Here is a 21,561-nt window from a genome sequence, read left to right as displayed (position 1 = left end):
TTTGCTATAATCTGCTAGAATTTGCTCTTATGATGCAGCAGACTTGTAGTCTCCCGATTCAAGGATTTTATACTTATCATATATGTTCTCAATGGTCAGCCACAACATGTTCTTGGTACATGGGAAGTAAAGGTCCGCATGACCCGGGTAACAGGGGGAGGGATACATGAATTACATTGAGTTACATTTGTTGTAAATGGTATAAAATACTGCCTCTTGCTCCATTAGATCTGATAAAGTGACTTTGCTCACAGCACGTGTGCAGTTTCCTTTTTCTCCAAGCCCAGGAGACGAGGACCCCCACCCCAAAAAGCCAATGGGTGGTGTGGTGCGAAGAAGAGATGGCGGTTCTGGGCCCAGGCATCTCTCAGATGTATAAGGAGGTGGCTGCCCGCTGGGCACAGCAGAGACAAGAAGCAATGGAGCTTGAAAGAGGGAGTAATGCGATGTGGAGTGTAAACCCAACGTTTCGGGAGCCTGTACGAATCACCCTGACAAAGTTTAAGCCATTTGATGAGGCTTCCGAAGATGTGGAGGGGTTCTTCAAGGACTTTGAGCATCAGTGTGCTGTGATGTAGGTGCCCCACTCTGGCTGGATGCGTTTGTTAGTGGGACTCCTGAACGGAAGCATGGTGGAGGCTTACCGAACCATTGCCTCACATCGAAATCGGGATTATAACATTGTAAAGAGGACTATCCTGGATTACCATGCTATCACCCCAGACTCATATAGGGCCAAGTTCCGAGACCTCCCCTGCACCACAGGGGGATCGTTTAAGATGTATGCACATAAGAAGGCCCAGGCATGTCCGAGATGGCTGGAAACAGAAAACACCTTTACTGTGGAAGATGTTATACAGGCGTTCCTTATAGAACAATTTTTTTCTTGCCAAGTGCCCCGCAGAGGTACAGGAATGGGCCCGGGAGCGCACGCCGTGTACCGTGGATAGAGCTGCAGCCCTGGCCGATGAAGCCCTTAGTATCTGACCACAATGGAGGAGGCTTCTGGACAATGAACCACGGCCTGCTCCCGCACCCCGTCCCCCTCCGATTATATCTGCCCTTCCACCTAGTCGCAAGCCGATGAAAATCACGCATCACCATCCTGGGCGCCAATGGTTCCGACCACGACCTGTGGGTATCACAGAGAGGAGATGTTATTGGTGTAGGCAATCTGGGCATTTGCAATCCAACTGTCCCTAAAGGATTCGGAGGGAGCCTTGTGCATCCCCAACTCGTCCAGTGCATTTTGTACACTCCATCCCACCTGAGGAAGAGTTGGCACCACCCCCACCTGAGAGGACCACTGACCCGGACACCATAGATACCTCTCCTGGAGTGTACGGACTCCAGCCTTTGTCTCTCAGAAATACAGAACAACGGCAAAGCCACCTGCAGGAACTTTTAATTGATGGATACAAAGTGTCGGGATTTAGAGACACAGGGGCATTCCTGACTATTGCTGACCCCCGTGTGTTTGCACCCGAGGCAATTCACCAGGGTCCCAGATTTCCCATTGTCCTGGCAGGGGGTGTCCGCTAATATATACAGCGAGCTTTGGTACGTTTGGATTATGGTTTTGGAGAAAAACTGTTGGATTGAAGATATGGGAGGACTTCCTGCAGATATCCTTCTTGGAAACGACATTGGGGAGTTAGTGTCAACGAGGCGCAATCTGTTTGGCAAGGTCTGTGGGCCTCTCACTCTTCTGAAAGAACAATTGGAGGGAGATATCGCAGGCACCGGAACGCCCATCATTCCCATATGTTCTAGAGTTCAGAGACTGTCTCGCCCAGCTAGCTACCTTGGCTAATGAACATCAGCGAATGGCCCAGTCCAGTCAAAAAACCTGGTATGACCGTAAATCCAGGGCCTGGGAATATATGGATAACAAGTGCTCATGATTATTGAAACCCCTGCCACTGTACAAGGAACTATAAACAGTGGAGCAAAGTGGACTTAAGTGAGCAGGCCAGAGGTCTGTGTAGACCTCATGGCATGCTCACATATTAAGAGTGGGGAGAGGTTGTGATGGTGGGATATGGTATGTGGATATCATTTATTTTGTATCAGTATTTTACTGATTTTCATGGTGTTCTCTTGTAGGATGTGTTATTTGCTAATTGATGAATGGCTGTTGTTGCCATCTGTTATCAGCCCCCCACAGTACTGTATTGTTGTCTTCTCAAAGGGTCAGTGAATAATTCTGTTTGCTAATATGCTAATGACATATTGAACTAGCTTGTTGACACAATGAGCCCCTGCAACCCACCCCCCTAACCTGTGAATGAGGAGGGGGACTTGTAAAATATCAGGGAGGTGAGACACTGATCAGTCTTGTGTGGAACTATGATGTGTTCACAGCATCTCAGAGAGAAAGAGTATATGGACTATGTTATCCTCTGTCTGCTGGATTGTTGGACTTTTATCCTGTTACTGAACTGCATTTGGGTTCTGGACTATTTTATCCTTTGTGTGATGGATCATATATGGAACTGTCGTATTTTTGCCTAAATATAGGTCTTGGAATTGTTTAAAATACTCTTGCTCTGTTGATTGTGTGATACCTGAGAAGGACCCCATGACACACATCCTTTATAAGAAGTGCATGCTGTTGAATACGTGTGTTGTACCTGTCAACAAACTTTAAAAGTTTATAAAGTGTCTCTGTAGAGTGCAATAATCCTGCCACTGCCAGCAAAGTGATTAGGAGAATAGTCATTCTGCTGGTGAAAAGATCTTTTTGCACTGACTGGCATGGATCCAGGTGGGCTTTCCCTCAAGTTTCACTGAGGTGAATGTGGTCAGCTGGACTTTAAAATGGGCCGTCAAACTGTGGATCTAGGCTCCTTCTCACGTGTCTGTGTATGACCACCCAAATCACCTGAATTCAGCTGATGTACGTCTGCTCTGGCATTAGGATTTGGAATGGATGAGAACACGGATGTTTATGCACCACATTGTCTTTTCTGCAAGGCCTGGACATAGGCTGTCATAGCACCGTGTTGCATTTGTAGCACCTGTGGGAAGTACAGACCAGTCTTGACTTCAAAAGGAGACAAGCCTGTCTTTCTATTTAGAGTGTGTCTGACAAGAGTGCAAGAGACAAGCACTCTACCCATCTCTTTCCTGTGTCTGCCATGGCCTTTTGAATTTCCAGTTTGTGTCCTGTTTAGTCTTTCCACTTTCCAACTACTTTGTGGTCTATATGGTGTGAAATGCTTACTGTATTCCCAGAGCCTGCATGACTTCCCTCATTATTTCTCACGTGAAGTGTATACCCCTATCGCTTTCTATGGTTTCTGGGACACCATACCTGCAGATCAGTTCTTTCATCAGTTTGTCTGCAGTCGTTTTAGCATTTGCACATTTTACCGGACAGGCTTCCAGTCAACCTCAGAAGAGATCTACACATACTAGGACTTTTTTTTATACGCACCTACCTTGGGTAGTTGTATGTAGTCAGTCTGCAGTCTCTGAAACGGGTAGAGAGGCCTGGGTGTCGCTTTCTTAGGGACTTTTACTGTTTTACCTGGGATGTGCTGTGCACAGATGAGGCATGACTGTACGAGTTTCGCAGCTGCGTAACTGAAACCAGGAGTGATCCAGAAGGCATTTACCATGGTACACATGTGACATTTTGAGGTGTGAGTGGGGCCATGTGTTTCTTGCGCCATGATTGGGAACAGGGACCTTGGTATATACAATTTATCCTTATTCTCCCATACTCCATTTGAGTTCAGGTCAGCTCAGCTCCCATTCTCCCCCAGTGTTCCTTCTCTGTTTGGGCAGCTGAAGGGATTTCAGGACATCTAGGCTCAGTGTGGCTGTAATAGGTTGACTCCTCGCCCCGTCCACTGCTCCCTAGGCTGCCTTGCTGCTACTTTAGCAGCCTGGTCTGCCCTTCTGTTGCTCTCTACCTCCACTGAGTCACCGTTTGTGTGTGCTTTCACCTTGATTATGCCAACCTGGATCAGTAACATCATAGTAACATAGTAACATAGTTAGTAAGGCCGAAAAAAGACATTTGTCCATCCAGTTCAGCCTATATTCCATCATAATAAATCCCCAGATCTACGTCCTTCTACAGAACCTAATTGTATGATACAATATTGTTCTGCTCCAGGAAGACATCCAGGCCTCTCTTGAACCCCTCGACTGAGTTCGCCATCACCACCTCCTCAGGCAAGCAATTCCAGATTCTCACTGCCCTAACAGTAAAGAATCCTCTTCTATGTTGGTGGAAAAACCTTCTCTCCTCCAGACGCAAAGAATGCCCCCTTGTGCCCGTCACCTTCCTTGGTATAAACAGATCCTCAGCGAGATATTTGTATTGTCCCCTTATATACTTATACATGGTTATTAGATCGCCCCTCAGTCGTCTTTTTTCTAGACTAAATAATCCTAATTTCGCTAATCTATCTGGGTATTGTAGTTCTCCCATCCCCTTTATTAATTTTGTTGCCCTCCTTTGTACTCTCTCTAGTTCCATTATATCCTTCCTGAGCACCGGTGCCCAAAACTGGACACAGTACTCCATGTGCGTTCTAACTAGGGATTTGTACAGAGGCAGTATAATGCTCTCATCATGTGTATCCAGACCTCTTTTAATGCACCCCATGATCCTGTTTGACTTGGCAACTGCTGCCTGGCACTGGCTGCTCCAGGTAAGTTTATCATTAACTAGGATCCCCAAGTCCTTCTCCCTGTCAGATTTACCCAGTGGTTTCCCATTCAGTGTGTAATGGTGACATTGATTCCTTCTTCCCATGTGTATAACCTTACATTTATCATTGTTAAACCTCATCTGCCACCTTTCAGCCCAAGTTTCCAACTTATCCAGATCCATCTGTAGCAGAATACTATCTTCTCTTGTATTAACTGCTTTACATAGTTTTGTATCATCTGCAAATATCGATATTTTACTGTGTAAACCTTCTACCAGATCATTAATGAATATGTTGAAGAGAACAGGTCCCAATACTGACCCCTGCGGTACCCCACTGGTCACAGCGACCCAGTTAGAGACTATACCATTTATAACCACCCTCTGCTTTCTATCACTAAGCCAGTTACTAACCCATTTACACACAATTTCCCCCAGACCAAGCATTCTCATTTTGTGTACCAACCTCTTGTGCGGCACGGTATCAAACGCTTTGGAAAAATCGAGATATACCACGTCCAATGACTCACCGTGGTCCAGCCTATAGCTTACCTCTTCATAAAAACTGATTAGATTGGTTTGACAGGAGCGATTTCTCATAAACCCATGCTGATATGGAGTTAAACAGTTATTCTCATTGAGATAATCCAGAATAACATCCCTCAGAAACCCTTCAAATATTTTACCAACAATAGAGGTTAGACTTACTGGCCTATAATTTCCAGGTTCACTTTTAGAGCCCTTTTTGAATATTGGCACCACATTTGCTATGCGCCAATCCTGCGGAACAGACCCTGTCGCTATAGAGTCCCTAAAAATAAGAAATAATGGTTTATCTATTACATTACTTAGTTCTCTTAGTACTCGTGGGTGTATGCCATCCGGACTCGGAGATTTATCTATTTTAATCTTATTTAGCCGGTTTCGCACCTCTTCTTGGGTTAGATTGGTGACCCTTAATATAGGGTTTTCATTGTTTCTTGGGATTTCACCTAGCATTTCATTTTCCACCGTGAATACCGTGGAGAAGAAGGTGTTTAATATGTTAGCTTTTTCCTCGTCATCTACAACCATTCTTTCCTCACTATTTTTTAAGGGGCCTACATTTTCAGTTTTTATTCTTTTACTATTGATATAGTTGAAGAACAGTTTGGGATTAGTTTTACTCTCCTTAGCAATGTGCTTCTCTGTTTCCTTTTTGGCAGCTTTAATTAGTTTTTTAGATAAAGTATTTTTCTCCCTATAGTTTTTTAGAGCTTCAATGGTGCCATCCTGCTTTAGTAGTGCAAATGCTTTCTTTTTACTGTTAATTGCCTGTCTTACTTCTTTGTTTAGCCACATTGGGTTTTTCCTATTTCTAGTCCTTTTATTCCCACAAGGTATAAACCGCTTACACTGCCTATTTAGGATGTTCTTAAACATTTCCCATTTATTATCTGTATTATTAGTTCTGAGGATATTGTCCCAGTCTACCAGATTAAGGGCATCTCTAAGCTGGTCAAACTTTGCCTTCCTAAAGTTCAGTGTTTTTGTGACTCCCTGACAAGTCCCCCTAGTGAAAGACAGGTGAAACTGTACAATATTGTGGTCGCTATTTCCTAGATGCCCGACCACCTGCAGATTTGTTTTTCTGTCAGGTCTATTAGATAGTATTAGGTCTAAAAGTGCTGCTCCTCTGGTTGGATTCTGCACCAATTGTGAAAGATAATTTTTCTTGGTTATTAGCAGAAACCTGTTGCCTTTATGGGTTTCACAGGTTTCTGTTTCCCAGTTAATATCCGGGTAGTTAAAGTCCCCCATAACCAGGACCTCATTATGGGTTGCAGCTTCATCTATCTGCTTTAGAAGTAGACTTTCCATGGTTTCTGTTATATTTGGGGGTTTGTAACAGACCCCAATGAGAATTTTGTTACCATTTTTCCCTCCATGAATTTCGACCCATATGGACTCGACATCCTCATTTCCTTCGCTAATATCCTCCCTTAAAGTGGACTTTAGACAAGACTTTACATAGAGACAAACCCCTCCTCCTCTCCGATTTTTACGATCCTTTCTAAACAGACTGTAACCCTGTAAGTTAACTGCCCAGTCATAGCTTTCATCTAACCATGTCTCGGTTATTCCCACTATGTCAAAGTTACCTGTAGATATTTCTGCTTCTAGTTCTTCCATCTTGTTTGTCAGGCTTCTGGCGTTTGCAAGCATGCAGTTTAGAGGATTTTGTTTTGTTCCAATCTCCTCGCTGTGGATTGTTTTAGAAATGTTCTTACCTCCCTTCTGAGTATGTTTTCCTGGATCTTCTTTGTTCAAGTCTAATGTTTTTCTTCCCGTCCCCTCTTCTTCTAGTTTAACGCCCTCCTGATGAGTGTAGCGAGTCTTCTGGCGAATGTGTGTTTCCCAGGTTTGTTGAGGTGTAGTCCGTCTCTGGCGAGGAGTCCATCGTACAAGTAATTAACACCGTGGTCCAGGAATCCGAATCCTTGTTGTCTGCACCATCGTCTTAGCCAGTTGTTTGCATCAAGGATCCTGTTCCATCTCCTGGTGCCATGCCCGTGTACTGGAAGGATAGAAGAAAAAAACTACCTGTGCATCCAGTTCCTTTACTTTCTTCCCCAACTCTTCAAAGTCTTTGCAGATTGTCGGTAGGTCCTTCCTTGCCGTGTCATTGGTGCCAACATGTATCAGAAGAAATGGGTGGACGTCCTTGGAGTTGAAGAGCTTTGGTATCCTATCGGTCACATCCTTGATCATCGCACCTGGAAGGCAGCATACTTCTCTTGCAGTTATGTCCGGTCTGCAGATGGCTGCTTCTGTGCCTCTCAGTAGTGAGTCTCCCACCACCACCACTCTTCGTTGCTTCTTGGCTGTACTTTTTGCTGTCACTTGTTGCTGTGTGCCCTTTTCTTTTTTGCTTGCTGGTATTGCTTCATCCTTAGGTGTGCCATCTTCATCCTCTACAAAGATTTGATATCGGTTCTTCAGTTGTGTGGTTGGTGATTTCTCCATGGTCTTCTTGCTTCTTTTGGTCACATGCTTCCACTCATCTGCTTTTGGAGGTTCTCTGACACTTTTTTCACCTTCTGTGACCAGTAGAGATGCTTCTGTTCTGTCTAGAAAGTCTTCATTCTCTTTGATGAGTTTCAAGGTTGCTATTCTTTCTTCCAGACCCCGCACCTTTTCTTCTAAAAGGGCCACTAGTCTACACTTCTGACAGGTGAAATTTAATTCTTCTTCTGGTCGATCTGTGAACATGTAGCTCATGCTGCAGCTCACCATGTAGGTTGTCACATCTGCCATGTTGCTCCTAGATCCTGCTGACTTGCTGTGTGTTTTCCTTCTTGTGTAATCTACTCAGCCAAGCTCTCTTGCAATAATGTCCTACAGGCAAAAATTCAAGCTTGAATCCCTGGTTTGGTGATTCTTTCCAAGCAGCTGGTCCCGGCTGTACCCAACGATCTTCTAGCTTAGGGAGACTCTTCGCTTTCCCAGAAGGCACCTGGAATATGCAAATTAGCCTCCTCAAGCTTGAATCCCTGGTTTGATGATTCTTTCCAAGCAGCTGGTCCCGGCTGTACCCAACGATCTTCTAGCTTAGGGAGACTCTTCGCTTTCCCAGAAGGCACCTGGAATATGCAAATTAGCCTCCTCAAGCTTGAATCCCTGGTTTGGTGATTCTTTCCAAGCAGCTGGTCCCGGCTGTACCCAACGATCTTCTAGCTTAGGGAGACTCTTCGCTTTCCCAGAAGGCACCTGGAATATGCAAATTAGCCTCCTCAAGCTTGAATCCCTGGTTTGGTGATTCTTTCCAAGCAGCTGGTCCCGGCTGTACCCAACGATCTTCTAGCTTAGGGAGACTCTTCGCTTTCCCAGAAGGCACCTGGAATATGCAAATTAGCCTCCTCAAGCTTGAATCCCTGGTTTGGTGATTCTTTCCAAGCAGCTGGTCCCGGCTGTACCCAACGATCTTCTAGCTTAGGGAGACTCTTCGCTTTCCCAGAAGGCACCTGGAATATGCAAATTAGCCTCCTCAAGCTTGAATCCCTGGTTTGATGATTCTTTCCAAGCAGCTGGTCCCGGCTGTACCCAACGATCTTCTAGCTTAGGGAGACTCTTCGCTTTCCCAGAAGGCACCTGGAATATGCAAATTAGCCTCCTCAAGCTTGAATCCCTGGTTTGGTGATTCTTTCCAAGCAGCTGGTCCCGGCTGTACCCAACGATCTTCTAGCTTAGGGAGACTCTTCGCTTTCCCAGAAGGCACCTGGAATATGCAAATTAGCCTCCTCAAGCTTGAATTCCTGGTTTGCCTCCATTAATTTTTTCACCAGCTCTGCATTTTTAATGGACTTACCGGCTGATGTAAGAAACACTCTGATTCTCCAAATAATGCCACAATCATGGGACATTTCCCATGCATAATTCGAATCTGTGTAAATATTATTGACTTTACCTGCAGCAGCTCTACACTCCTCAGTGAGTGCCTTCAACTTTGCCTCCTGCACCGACATGTGAGGAGGGAGTGGTTAAGCTCGGATTACCTCATGTGAGGATACTACTGCTTATCCAGTGTAGAATTGCCCATCCTGGTGGTATCTAGAGCCATCTACAAAAATAAAAACATCAAAATATGCATTAGGAACAGTTTTTTTTCATGAACATATGTAAAACCCACTGTCTCCTGACTCATCAGTTCCTATGCAGTCATGTTCGTGCGTCATGACAAAGTACTCATTCTCACTTGCTAACACCGTCACCAATTCCCCCTTTTCTGAATCCACAGGCAGGTGAGTGGCTGTATTCAGAACATTATATCTTTTGAGGGTGATGTATTCAGGAATTACTATTAGAGCACATTCAAGTCTGAGCTGTCTGGCCATAGACAGGTGTTTTGGTTGAACTTGTATGAGTATGGCATTAATGTCATGTGGGGAGTAAATTGTCAAAGGAAAATGTCAGTGTGATCTCACATGCCTAGCAGTAATACAGCAGCTCTTACAGCACGGGCACACGTAGGAGACCCTCTAATCACTGGGTCTGACTATGCTGAGTACTAAGGCTAGGTTCACATTGCGTTAAAGCATGTGTTAAACGGACTGTGTTAATGCAAGTGCCGAAATGCGATTGCGCTGGCGCAGATAGAGCTAGCGGATGCTCTATCTGCGTTAGCGGTGATGGACCCGGAAACGCTGCAGCCTGCGTCCGTGGGTACATCGCTAGTGCATGCTCATTATGGCATGCGTTGGCGATGCGCCCTAAATAGGGGTTAATAGCAGCGTTAACGGACTGCATTATACCGCTTTATGCCGTGGTGTAACGCAGTCCGTCTAATGTGCCAGATAAACACAATGTGAACCCAGCCTAAGCTATTGGTCTCTGTTTTCCTCCAGTCTGTTTTGTCAGCACTGCTTGTTTCCTTTCTTTCTTGTACCTTTGGCAATACAGTGGCCTAAAAATGTCACCTTTTGTTTGCAATACTGTAGTTTGTCACATGAGACTTTAGAACACTTTTCTGCTAAAAAGCATAGCAAAGTAACTGTAGCTTCCTTGCAGGACATCTGGTCCGGGCAGCAGAGCAGGAGGTCATCCATGTACTGCAATAGTACAATCTGTGGATGAGGTAGTTGCCACTGCTCAAGTATCCCTGCCATTGCTGTTGAATAGATAGATGGTAGGTGAGTTCTTTCCCCCTTGTGGGAGGACCGTCCAACAGTATCGTGAGTAAAGCTAAAAGATACTGACAGTCAGGGTGCAGGGGTACAGAGAAGAATGCATTTGCCAAATCAATAACTGTGAAACATTTTATGTTGCTGGGATCTGTGACAGTACGGTGTGTGTATTAGGGGCAATTGAGGCCACACTTTCTGTAACATCATTAATAGCCCTTAAGTCATTCTGTAAGTGTCAGATCCCTTGGGTCTTTTTTTTCCTTAATGAGATACAAAGGGGTGTTGCAGGGGAAAGATCTTTGCACCAGCACCCCTGCCTTAACATACTCTTTAACCCTGCTCGTCTGTTCGTTTCCACTATACACTTGTACTTCTTCGGTAATTTTTGACCGGACCTATTAAAATTCTGTTTTAGCTACTTAAAATAAATTTTTGAATACCTTTTGCATTATTATACTGTATGTGAACATGGTTGGTCATTATAAAAAAAATACGTAAAAAAAATCAATTTTTTATTTATTTTGTGTTTATAAAGGTTACAAGGCCTTAGTGAATTCTGCATAGAAATTACAAATTTGAGCTTAACTAACTAAAACAACTACTACTGCTACTATAACAACTATAACTATTACTAAAATTAACTATAGTATAAAATTTAACTGCGTGCAAACATTTAGAAAAAATAGTAAAAATAAAATAAAAATGCATAAGCAATATAAAAATAATTGAGATACTGAGCCTGATATGTCATGGACTCCTATACCCCACCCTGGAAACATATCAAACTCCTTTTAGAGGATAGGAGATATCCTGGACCTCTATATGCCTCCCTCCCCCACCCCCATATGTTTACCCTATTCTTTGGCAATGCTAACAATTTACTTAGGGTACCGTCACACAGTGCAATTTTCATCGCTACGACGGTACGATCCGTGACGCTCCAGCGTCGTAACAATATCGCTCCAGCGTCGTAGACTGCTGTCACACTTTGCAATCTACGACGCTGGAGTGATAATTTCATGACGTATGTGCGATGTAGAAGCCGTTGGTTACTATGCGCACATCGTATACGATATATGTTAGGCTACGTTCACATTTAACATAGGGGACGCGTGCGTCGTTTTGGTGGCGGTTTTCGCCACGTGCGTCGTTTCCGACACTAGCGTCGGACGCAAGAAAACGCTACATGTAGCATTTTCTGTGCGTCCGATTTTCGTTGGAAAACGACGCACGCGTCGCAAAACGCGCGCGTTTTTGCGCGCGTTTTAGCGTGCGTTGCGTCGCCGACGCACGGCGGCGCAACGCTAATGTGAACGTAGCCTTACACCATGCAATCATGCCGCCACAGCGGGACACTAGACGACGAAAGAAAGTTTCAAACGATCTGCTACGACGTACGATTCTCAGCGGGGTCCCTGATCGCAGGAGCGTGTCAGACACTGCGATCTCGTAACTATATCGCTCGAACGTCACGAATCGTGCCGTCGTAGCGATCAAAATTGCACTGTGTGACGGTACCCTTAGTCCTGCCAATAAAGCTCATTTGAATTGAATTGAGATAAGAAAAGAGACACCACACACCACCCCCTGGAATGCTGAGATGGCAGAGAAGAAAAAAACCATTTGGCAGATATGACTCATTAGCTTTTCAGGTCTGCTTTGCTCAGAGAACCAACACAAGGAAAAAAAATCTTTTCTTTTACAATATGCAATCTGGACAACAGAATTTATTTATTTTTAGAGGAAAAGAAGGGTAAATAACATACAGAGAAAAAAAATTGCACAGAACTGTACTGAAAGCCAATGCGTATGGTTTGTACTGAAAGCATGTGTAAATCTGCACCTAAAGCAACTGTTAACTTCATAAACAATAGTAGATGCAATAAGTAGCCTCAAAAGAAATTATAACTCATTTGTTTTACTCAAACTAAACAAAAAAAAGGACCCTTAGAAAGAACCCCTCAAATTAGGAAAATAGAAGTAACCACAAGTTTCAGAACCGCATAATAAATTTTTTTTTAAAATATCAAAGTTCGAAAACGGTCATTTTTGACCGAACAGTATAGCAGGGTTTTAATATCCTTGCTCAGGGTCATTGATTTGGCTAGGCTCAAGGGGTATTGCTTTAACCAAGGAGGAGTGGTTCCTTTTAATTTTATCATGACCGGGGGAATGGACAGCCGACCCACATCAATTATTTTTTTTCCCTTTTCCAAAATGGTGTCTGGTACCTGGTGTCTGGACTCATTTCCCTGTCCTCGGACATTCTGGTGTCAGGTTGTTACTTTATTATTATTATTATTTATTGTTATAGCGCCATTTATTCCATGGCGCTTTACATGTGAGGAGGGGTATACATAATAAAAACAAGTACAATAATCTTAAACAATACAAGTCATAACTGGTACAGGAGAAATGAGGACCCTGCCCGCGAAGGCTCACAATCTACAAGGGATGGGTGAGAATACAGTAGGTGAGGGTAGAGATGGTCATGCAGCGGTTTGGTCGATCGGTGGTTACTGCAGGTTGTAGGCTTGTCTGAAGAGGTGGGTCTTCAGGTTCTTTTTGAAGGTTTCGATGGTAGGCGAGAGTCTGATGTGTTGTGGTAGAGGGTTCCAGAGTAGGGGTGATACGCGAGAGAAATCTTGTATACGATTGTATACTTTCACTGCTTTTGTCATATACACCATTGCTACAATCTTACACAAGCTTTTATCTGAGAGGGGACTTGTGACTGTAATACCCTCAGGAGAGTACTGTATGGTGGCCTGGATAGCACTCAACACATCTGCTCCCAGCAAATTCAAAGGGGTATTGTCACTAACAAAAAGTTTTGTAAGCACCCCTTGGCTATCTTGTAATTTTAGTTTTATTTGTTTAATCATAAGGGCTTCCATCACTTGTCCCTCTACCCCCACACATTCCACAATCTCGTTAGTAATCATATCTGGCATTATCAAGCCTTTGTGTACCACAGTTCCGGCTGCCCCAGTGTCAATCAAAATCAGTCTACTTCGTGTCCTTTTGTCACATCTGTAAAAGTCTTAATTATGCATTCTAGTACTTCACCTGCCTTTGTGCTTACCAAACTCTCTAGATCTGCCCAGGTGCACTTATACGTCCATTGTATTGTCTTTATTTGTCTGTAAAATGGGAATGGTTGGTTCTCAAGGTCAGGTAATTGTTTTAGCATAGCTAACTAGTCAGAGGAGCTCCAGGGATAATACTCCTGTATCTGTCTTACCCTACTCACCCCTCTTGGTCCTGATGTGGTTGGTTGTCTGGTGGTGGAGGTAACCGGATGATCAGTGGGGGTGACAATCTGTTCAACAACTTCCTCCCTCTCAGGATTACTGTCAACTTACTGCCAAAAAGTCACACTCTTGTGTCATCTTCTTCTGTCACTAAATGTGATCTTGTCGGGACGGGATTTAGGGATTTCCAAAGATGCTCCACTATTGAGCATCTTTGGAAAGAGCTGAAACATGTCGTCTGGAAAAGGCAACCTTCAAACATGAGACAATTGGAGCAGTTTGCTCTTGAGGAGTGGGCTAAAATACGTATCGAGAGGTGCAGAAGTCATTTGATTGCAGTGATTGCCTGAAAAGGTTGTACAACAAAATATTAAGTTAAGGGTACCATCATTTCTGTCCAGGCTTATTTCATGAGTTTTATTTTTTTTTTATTCTGTGGAAGCATGGTTGAAAAGCAATGTCTGACGTTCATTTTCATAGATTATTTAGTATTACTTTTGTCAGATTCAAGTTATTTCTGTGACTATTGTGGGATTTTCTGTCATTAAACGAGGGGTAACAACAATTTTGACCACATGTGTAGGAGGACTCAATATTTTGATTCAACAGCCACTTTCCAGAAACTAACATGCAGTGGACATTGGAGAATGAAAATTACACATTTTCCATTTTATTACCCAACACATAGTGCCCAGATTGTGCTGTAGAAGACACACACTGCAAAGTAAGTTGACTCTTCTCATTATAATATTGGTAAATACAGGTATCCTAAATTTTGTTTTTGCACACCTCAAGACTCAGAAGTGAGAGCGGATTTTTCTGCATTGGTTTATAGAAAACCTGTTGCTTTTCAACAGCCTTTCAGCCACTAATATTGTGGGAACCTCTGTTTTTCCATTCACAGATGATGGACCTGAGTGGGGACTTGTTTTTTGTGAGATGAGATTTGGTATTGTTTTCGCCTTCATAACATTGATTGGTTTCTTTTTATTCAATATTTGGGAGGCAGAATGAACAAACAGTTGAACACCTTGCTCTACTGGTTCATCCTAAAAGTTTTCTATTAGACTGTGAACTGTCATTGTCTTGGTAAATAAAGTTTTTTAGATAGCTTGCCATTTTTATGAACAGTTTAAGTAGAAATGTTAAAAAATAAAAAAAATCAAGGATATTTTATTAAAACATAATTGTTTTTTATCTTAGCAGATGGCTGTACCAGGAGATCAGAGGGACAGCTGATTTCTTTAATTTTTAAATCTGACGATCTTGAGATCCTACAAGATACACCTGAATTGATTGCTGTTACTCCAGGTATACCATCATCCCTTCACAGCAAAGATCTGTCATCTGATCCTATGAAACAGGTCCTATATTCTGATTCATTACCGACTGCTAAGGAAAATCAAAGTCACAAAAGAGGCATTAAAAAACAAACTGCTCCTAAAGCAAAGAAGTTATTTTCATGTTCAGATTGTCAGCAATGTTTTAACCGGAAAACACATCTTGATACACACCAGAGAACTCACACTGGGGAGAAGCCTTTTTCATGTTCAGAATGTGGGAAATGTTTTAACCAGAAAATACATCTTGATGCACACCAGAGAACTCACACTGGGGAGAAGCCTTTTTCATGTTCAGAATGTGGGAAATGTTTTAACCACAAATCAGCTTGTGTTAAGCACCAGAGAATCCACACAGGGGAGAAGCCTTTTTCCTGTTCAGAATGTGGGAAATGTTTTAAGCAGAAAATACATCTTGATACACACCAGAGAACTCACACTGGTGAGAAGCCTTTTTCATGTTCAGAATGTGGGAAATGTTTTAAACACAAATCGGCTTGTGTTATGCACCAGAGCATCCACACAGGGGAGAAGCCTTTTTCCTGTTCAGAATGTGGGAAATGTTTTAACCAGAAAAGGCATCTTGATAGACACCAGAGAACTCACACAGGGGAGAAGCCCTTTTCATGTTCAGAATGTGGGAAATGTTTTAGCCAGAAAAGGCATCTTGATAGACACCAGAGAACTCACACAGGGGAGAAGCCCTTTTCATGTTCAGAATGTGGGAAATGTTTTAGCAATAAATCAGATTGTGTTATACACCAGAGAATCCATACAGGGGAGAAGCCTTTTTCATGTTCAGAATGTGGGAAATGTTTTAGCAATAAATCAGATTGTGTTAAGCACCAGAGAATCCACACTGGGGAGAAACCGTTTTCATGTTCAGAATGTGGCAAATGTTTTAACAAAAAATCAGCTTGTGTTATGCACCTGAGAATCCACACAGGGGAGAAGCCTTTTTCCTGTTCAGAATGTGGGAAATGTTTTAGCCAGAAAATGTTTCTTGATAGACACCAGAGAACTCACACAGGGGAGAAGCCTTTTTCATGTTCAGAATGTGGGAAATGTTTTAGCTATAAATCATATTGTGTTATGCACCAGAGAATCCACACAGGGGAGAAGCCTTTTTCATGTTCAGAATGTGGGAAATGTTTTAGCAATAAATCAGATTGTGTAAAGCACCAGAGAATCCACACTGGGGAGAAACCTTTTTCATGTTCAGAATGTGGGAAATGTTTTGCATATAAATCACATTTTGTTACTCACCAGAAAATTCACACAAGGGAGCAGTCTTTTTTATGTTCAAAATGTGGGAAGTGTTTGAACAATAAATCAGAGCTTGTTAGTCACCAGATAACTCATACAGGGGAGAAACCTTTTTCCTGTTCAAAATGTGGGAAATGTTTTAATCAGAAATCGACTTTGGCTAAGCACCAGAGAACCCACTCAGGGGAGAAGCCTTTTTCCTGTTCAAAATGTGGGAAATGTTTTAATCAGAAATCGACTTTGGTTATGCACCAGAGAACCCACTCAGGGGAGAAGCCTTTTTCGTGTTCAAAATGTGGGAAATGTTTTTATCAGAAATCGGCTTTGGTTACGCACCAGAGAACCCACTCAGGGGAGAAGCCTTTTTCCTGTTCAGAATGTGGGAAATGTTTTAGCCAGAAAGGGTATCTTGATATCCACCAGAGAATTCACACAGGGGAGAAGCCTTTTTCCTGTTCAGAATGTGGGAAATATTTTAACCGGAAAGATATTCTTGTTAGACATCAGAGCAGTCACACAGGGGAGAAGCCTTTTACTTGTTCAGAATGTGGGAAATGTTTTGGCCAGAAAAGGCATCTTGATAGACACCAGAGAACTCACACAGGGGAGAAGCCCTTTTCATGTTCAGAATGTGGGAAATGTTTTAGCAATAAATCAGATTGTGTTATACACCAGAGAATCCATACAGGGGAGAAGCCTTTTTCATGTTCAGAATGTGGGAAATGTTTTAGCAATAAATCAGATTGTGTTAAGCACCAGAGAATCCACACTGGGGAGAAACCGTTTTCATGTTCAGAATGTGGGAAATGTTTTAAGCGGAAAGAGCGTCTTGTTAGACATCAGAGCAGTCACACAGAGGAGAAGCCTTTTTCATTTTCTTAACCTTCGTCCGGCTGACTAGGTACAATTGTAACTATTCCGTTTTAAAATCGCAATAACTTTTTTTCGAAAAGCCGTAGAGGGCTGAAATTTTGTGACATCTCTGCAGTTTTGGTCCAGAATATATTGGCCAAATATCACAGTGGAGGTATATATGAAGGTACAATTGTACCTCTGCAGCCTGTTAACGTTGTAAAATTATGCAGCCTGACGAAGGTTAATGTGGGAAATATTTTACTTAGAAATCAACTGTTAATAAACATCAGAACTGTTACATAGGGGAGAAGCCTTTTTTATGTTCAGAATTTTGGAATCATTTTAACCAAAATTGGATCTTCTTAATGGGTTGTATCTTGTCATTCCCCATGTTTGCTGACAAAAGGATAAAACTAAACTTTATTAATTCCAACTGTAATACTATACCCAAAATTCACCTCCTGAAGGTTAGTCAGAAGGTGACTAATAGAAAAAAACATATACCTCACAGTTCAGTAAATAGGGTGAGGTGACATATACACTCTCACACTCCAAGCCTCTCATTTCTAGAAGTTTCATCTTCCTCACCAAAGGCGACTCATTAGGAGACTTTATTTAATATTGATCTATATTCAAGCGAGACTGCTCAAAAGATCATTAGCAGCTTCTAACTAAAGGCCCCTTCACATTAAGCGACGCTGCAGCGATACCGACAACGATCCGGATCGCTGCAGCGTCGTTGTTTGGTCGCTGGAGAGCTGTCACACAGACCGGTCTCCAGCGACCAACGATCCCGAAGTCCCCGGGTAACCAGGGTAAACATCGGGTTACTAATCGCAGGGCCGCGCTTAGTAACCCGATGTTTACCCTGGTTACCAGCGTAAAAGTAAAAAAAAACAAACACTACATACTTACCTACCGCTGTCTGTCCCCGGCGCTGTGCTCTGCACTCCTCCTGCACTGGCTGTGAGCACAGCGGCCGGAAAGCAGAGCGGTGACGTCACCACTCTGCTTTCCGGCTGACCGACGCTCACAGTCAGTGCAGGAGGAGTGCAGAGAAGCAGAGCGCCGGGGACAGACAGCGGTTGGTAAGTATGTAGTGTTGTTTTTTTTTAACTTTTACGCTGGTAACCAGGGTAAACATCGGGTTACTAAGCGCGGCCCTGCGCTTAGTTACCCGATGTTTACCCTGGTTACCAGTGAAGACATCGCTGGATCGGTGTCACACACGCCGATCCAGCGATGTCCACGGGAGATCCAGCGACGAAATAAAGTTCTGGACTTTGTTCAGCGACCAACGATCTTCCAGCAGGGGCCTCATCGTTGGTCGCTGTCACACATAACGATTTCCTTAACGATATCGTTGCTATGTCACAAATAGCAACGATATCGTTAACGATATCGTTATGTGTGAAGGTACCTTAATGCCATGCTGCGGTCTGTCAGGGAATGAGTGCAATATCATTATAAAGACTAGGGATATGTGCAACCATAATGTCTGGGAGTTCTGTGCAATTATTTAGTATGAATATGGTTATTATCTCTGGAGCAGTTACGTGTTCCCTGAGTGATATGCTGTATGTTCACATACTATCTATTCCTCAGACTGGAGTTTATTATAAACTTGGATTATAAACTGACACATGATAAGGTTTAAATAGTAGAGAGCGTAGGACCATCCGGTTCAGAGTCACATTGTCGTGGTATGATGGCTTTTATGCTATTTTTGATCAAAAATAGTATTACTAAAGCCGGGTCCAAATATGCATTCGGGGCCATTGCAGAGGGCTGCGTACGTACTCCATTAAGCCTCGCCTACTTCCGCATACTTCGGCATGCGTCCTGCGTGCCTATCTTTAACATTGCGTACACAGGACATGCGGATGTATGTATGTGCGTCGTTTGTTGTGTTCCCGTGCGGTCGGCGGGAGCGTCAAAACAACGCATCCGCATGTCCTGCCTACCCGATGTTAAAGGTAGGGACGCATGTGGAAATAGGCGGGGCTTAATGGAGGACGTATGCAGCCCTCCGCAAAGCCCCCGAACGCAAATGTGAATTTAGCCTAACTGTTATTTAAATGCACTTTTGCTTTTTTACTTATTTAGTTACAGTAGGGTTTTTGCACATTTTATCTTTTATAGATTGTGTATGTTTTATGGCCAAAATGGACATGCGTTTATGTGCTGCATGTATACCAACTCAAACCAAGCTCAATTTTTGTGTTTTTTTTTTAATGAAGTATATAGTTTGACGTCTGGGGTCTGCTTGTATGTGGCTAGTTTTCTGTTTCAGATAACTGATACATGATTTTAGGGCTTTCTTTGGCTAGTGTCGCTTGAATATAGGTCAATATTAAATAGTCTCCTGATGAGTCGCCTATGGCGAGGACGGACGAAACCCGTAGAAATGAGAGGCTTGGAGAGCGAGTGTGTATATGTCACCTCACCTTATATACGGAGATGTGGGGTACATGTTTTTTCTATTAGTCACCTTCTGACTATCCTTCAGGGGGTGAATTATGGGTATAGTTTTGCATTTGGAATTAATAAAGTTTAGTTTTATCCTTTTGTCAGTCAATTTTATAATCAAGGGATCATTTTATATATACCATATATACTCGAGTATAAGTCGACCCAAGTATAAGCCGAGGCACGTAATTTTGCCACGATAAACTGGGTAAACTTATTAACCTGAGTACAAGCCAACTATGCATTGTCCCCTCATCCCTGTTCTTGTATGCATGGCTCCCCTGTCCTTGTATGCATTGTCCCCTCATCCCTGTCCTTGCGTGCATGGCTCCCCCATACCTGTCCTTGTATGCATGGTTCCCCCGTCCCTGTCCTTGTATGCATGGTTCCCCATCCCTGTTGTATGCATGTCTCCTTATCCCCTATCTTAGTATGCATGGTTCCCATAGAAAAAAAACACATCCTACTTACCTTCTCTGCGCACCCTCGCTGCATCTCGTTCCGGCGCCAGCAGCTCTTCTGGCCGAGCGATCATGTGTAAGAAACTGGAACAATTGATATCACCTGTCCACACTGAGAAGATCGTCCACATAGCGTCCATACTATGCTATGTGAGAAAAGAAAGGGTTACTGATGGTAAATATATATTTATATGATCAATATAATCTGTAATTATGTGATTTCAGGCCTTGAGGAGTTCCTTGCTAGTCAGTAACAACTATATATATAATGATTGAACATTGATTGTTTTACTGTGAACTAGTATAATTTGTATAAGATTTGTATATCTCTGTATTTCTGGAATATTTTGTAAAAAAAAAATCTTTTCCATAATATGATGTAATACCTAGCCTATTTCAGCTTACAGGATGCAGATTAGTGTATGACAGCAATTTCTTGGGATTCATCAAAATATTGCAGTGTTTTTACAGACAATGGTATATGATGGCTTTTTGTATAATCTTCTGTTTATTATACACAGTCCTCTTGTTAATTATCCTTATTAGCATGATGGATCTACGTGACCTGTGGTAACTCCTGTGCTTCATGCTTCACAATGGTTTTCCACCTATGTTGTAATTGGCTTAGAGCTATTTAATTGTTCACTCAGAATATCCTGCCATATCTGATGACTAAGGGCGCTAGGACCCAGAAACGCGTCAAGTTTTATATATATCTTTTGGATCCCATGTTTTGAATGTATCTTAAATAAATCATGAAATAATTTTTACCTATTGTTGGATGAATGTGCTGCTCATTTCCTCTTATCCTTGAATCTTTGGCTGAACTTCACCAGCAGGATCGGCACCCGACACACATATCTCAACACCAGATGACATGGTGTGGTGAGCTCACAATCCCCCCTCTATCAAACTATGAATATCTCTACAGCAAGCGCACTCCTCTGCAGTTGGCACTAGTGATGAGCGAATATACTCGTTGCTCGGGTTTTCCCAAGAACGCACGGGTGATCTCCGAGTATTTGTTAGTGTTCGGAGATTTAGTTTTCATTGCGGCAGCTGAATGATTTACAGCTATTAGCCGGTTTGATTACATATGGGGATTCCCTAGCAACCAGGCAACCCCCACATGTACTCAGCCTGGCTATAAGCTGTAAATTATTCAGCAGAGGTGATGAAAACTGAATGTCTGAACACTAACCAATACTCGGAGACCGCCCGAGCGTGCTCGGGAAAAACCGAGTTACGAGTATATTCGCTCAACACTAGTTGGCACCTGAATACATTGTCCGCAGCTACACCATTTCTCTACATAGGGAGAACAACCTCAGCTTCTTTTTGCTGTTCTTCATTTTTGGGGGGCTGGAGAGACAATATGCAGTTCGGGTCTTGAAACGCTCAGCTCACCTCCTGAAACTCCCTGTGCAAAACCTCTCTATAAAAATGTATCATATTTAATTTTTCAAAATATTCAACTAAATAATTGAATTATTCCCCCCAAACCCCACAATCCTCTTTTGCCCTTTTTGCTTTCTGTTCTTCTGTATACTTCGGCATAATTCTTTTACATCGGCTTTTGGTTTCATT

The 21,561-nt window shown here is 42.8% G+C and overlaps 1 protein-coding gene across 1 annotated transcript in view; it reads left to right on the top strand.

Annotated features, from left to right (window-relative positions):
• The window catches only part of LOC138663261 (zinc finger protein 585A-like), a 96,389-nt gene extending 78,872 nt beyond the window's left edge, over positions 1–17,517 (top strand). Inside the window, exon 12 of the mRNA XM_069749433.1 lies at positions 14,787–17,517. Coding sequence (XP_069605534.1) covers positions 14,787–17,071 — 2,285 coding nt within the window. The 3' untranslated portion in view covers positions 17,072–17,517. The remainder of the gene's footprint in view (positions 1–14,786) is intronic.
• The last annotated feature ends 4,044 nt before the right edge of the window (positions 17,518–21,561 follow it).

The sequence above is a fragment of the Ranitomeya imitator genome, chromosome 2, assembly GCF_032444005.1.
Source record: "Ranitomeya imitator isolate aRanImi1 chromosome 2, aRanImi1.pri, whole genome shotgun sequence".
NCBI lineage: Eukaryota > Metazoa > Chordata > Amphibia > Anura > Dendrobatidae > Ranitomeya > Ranitomeya imitator.
The sequence above is the reverse complement of the archived record's forward strand: the minus strand, read 5'-3'. Positions and strand labels throughout refer to the sequence as shown.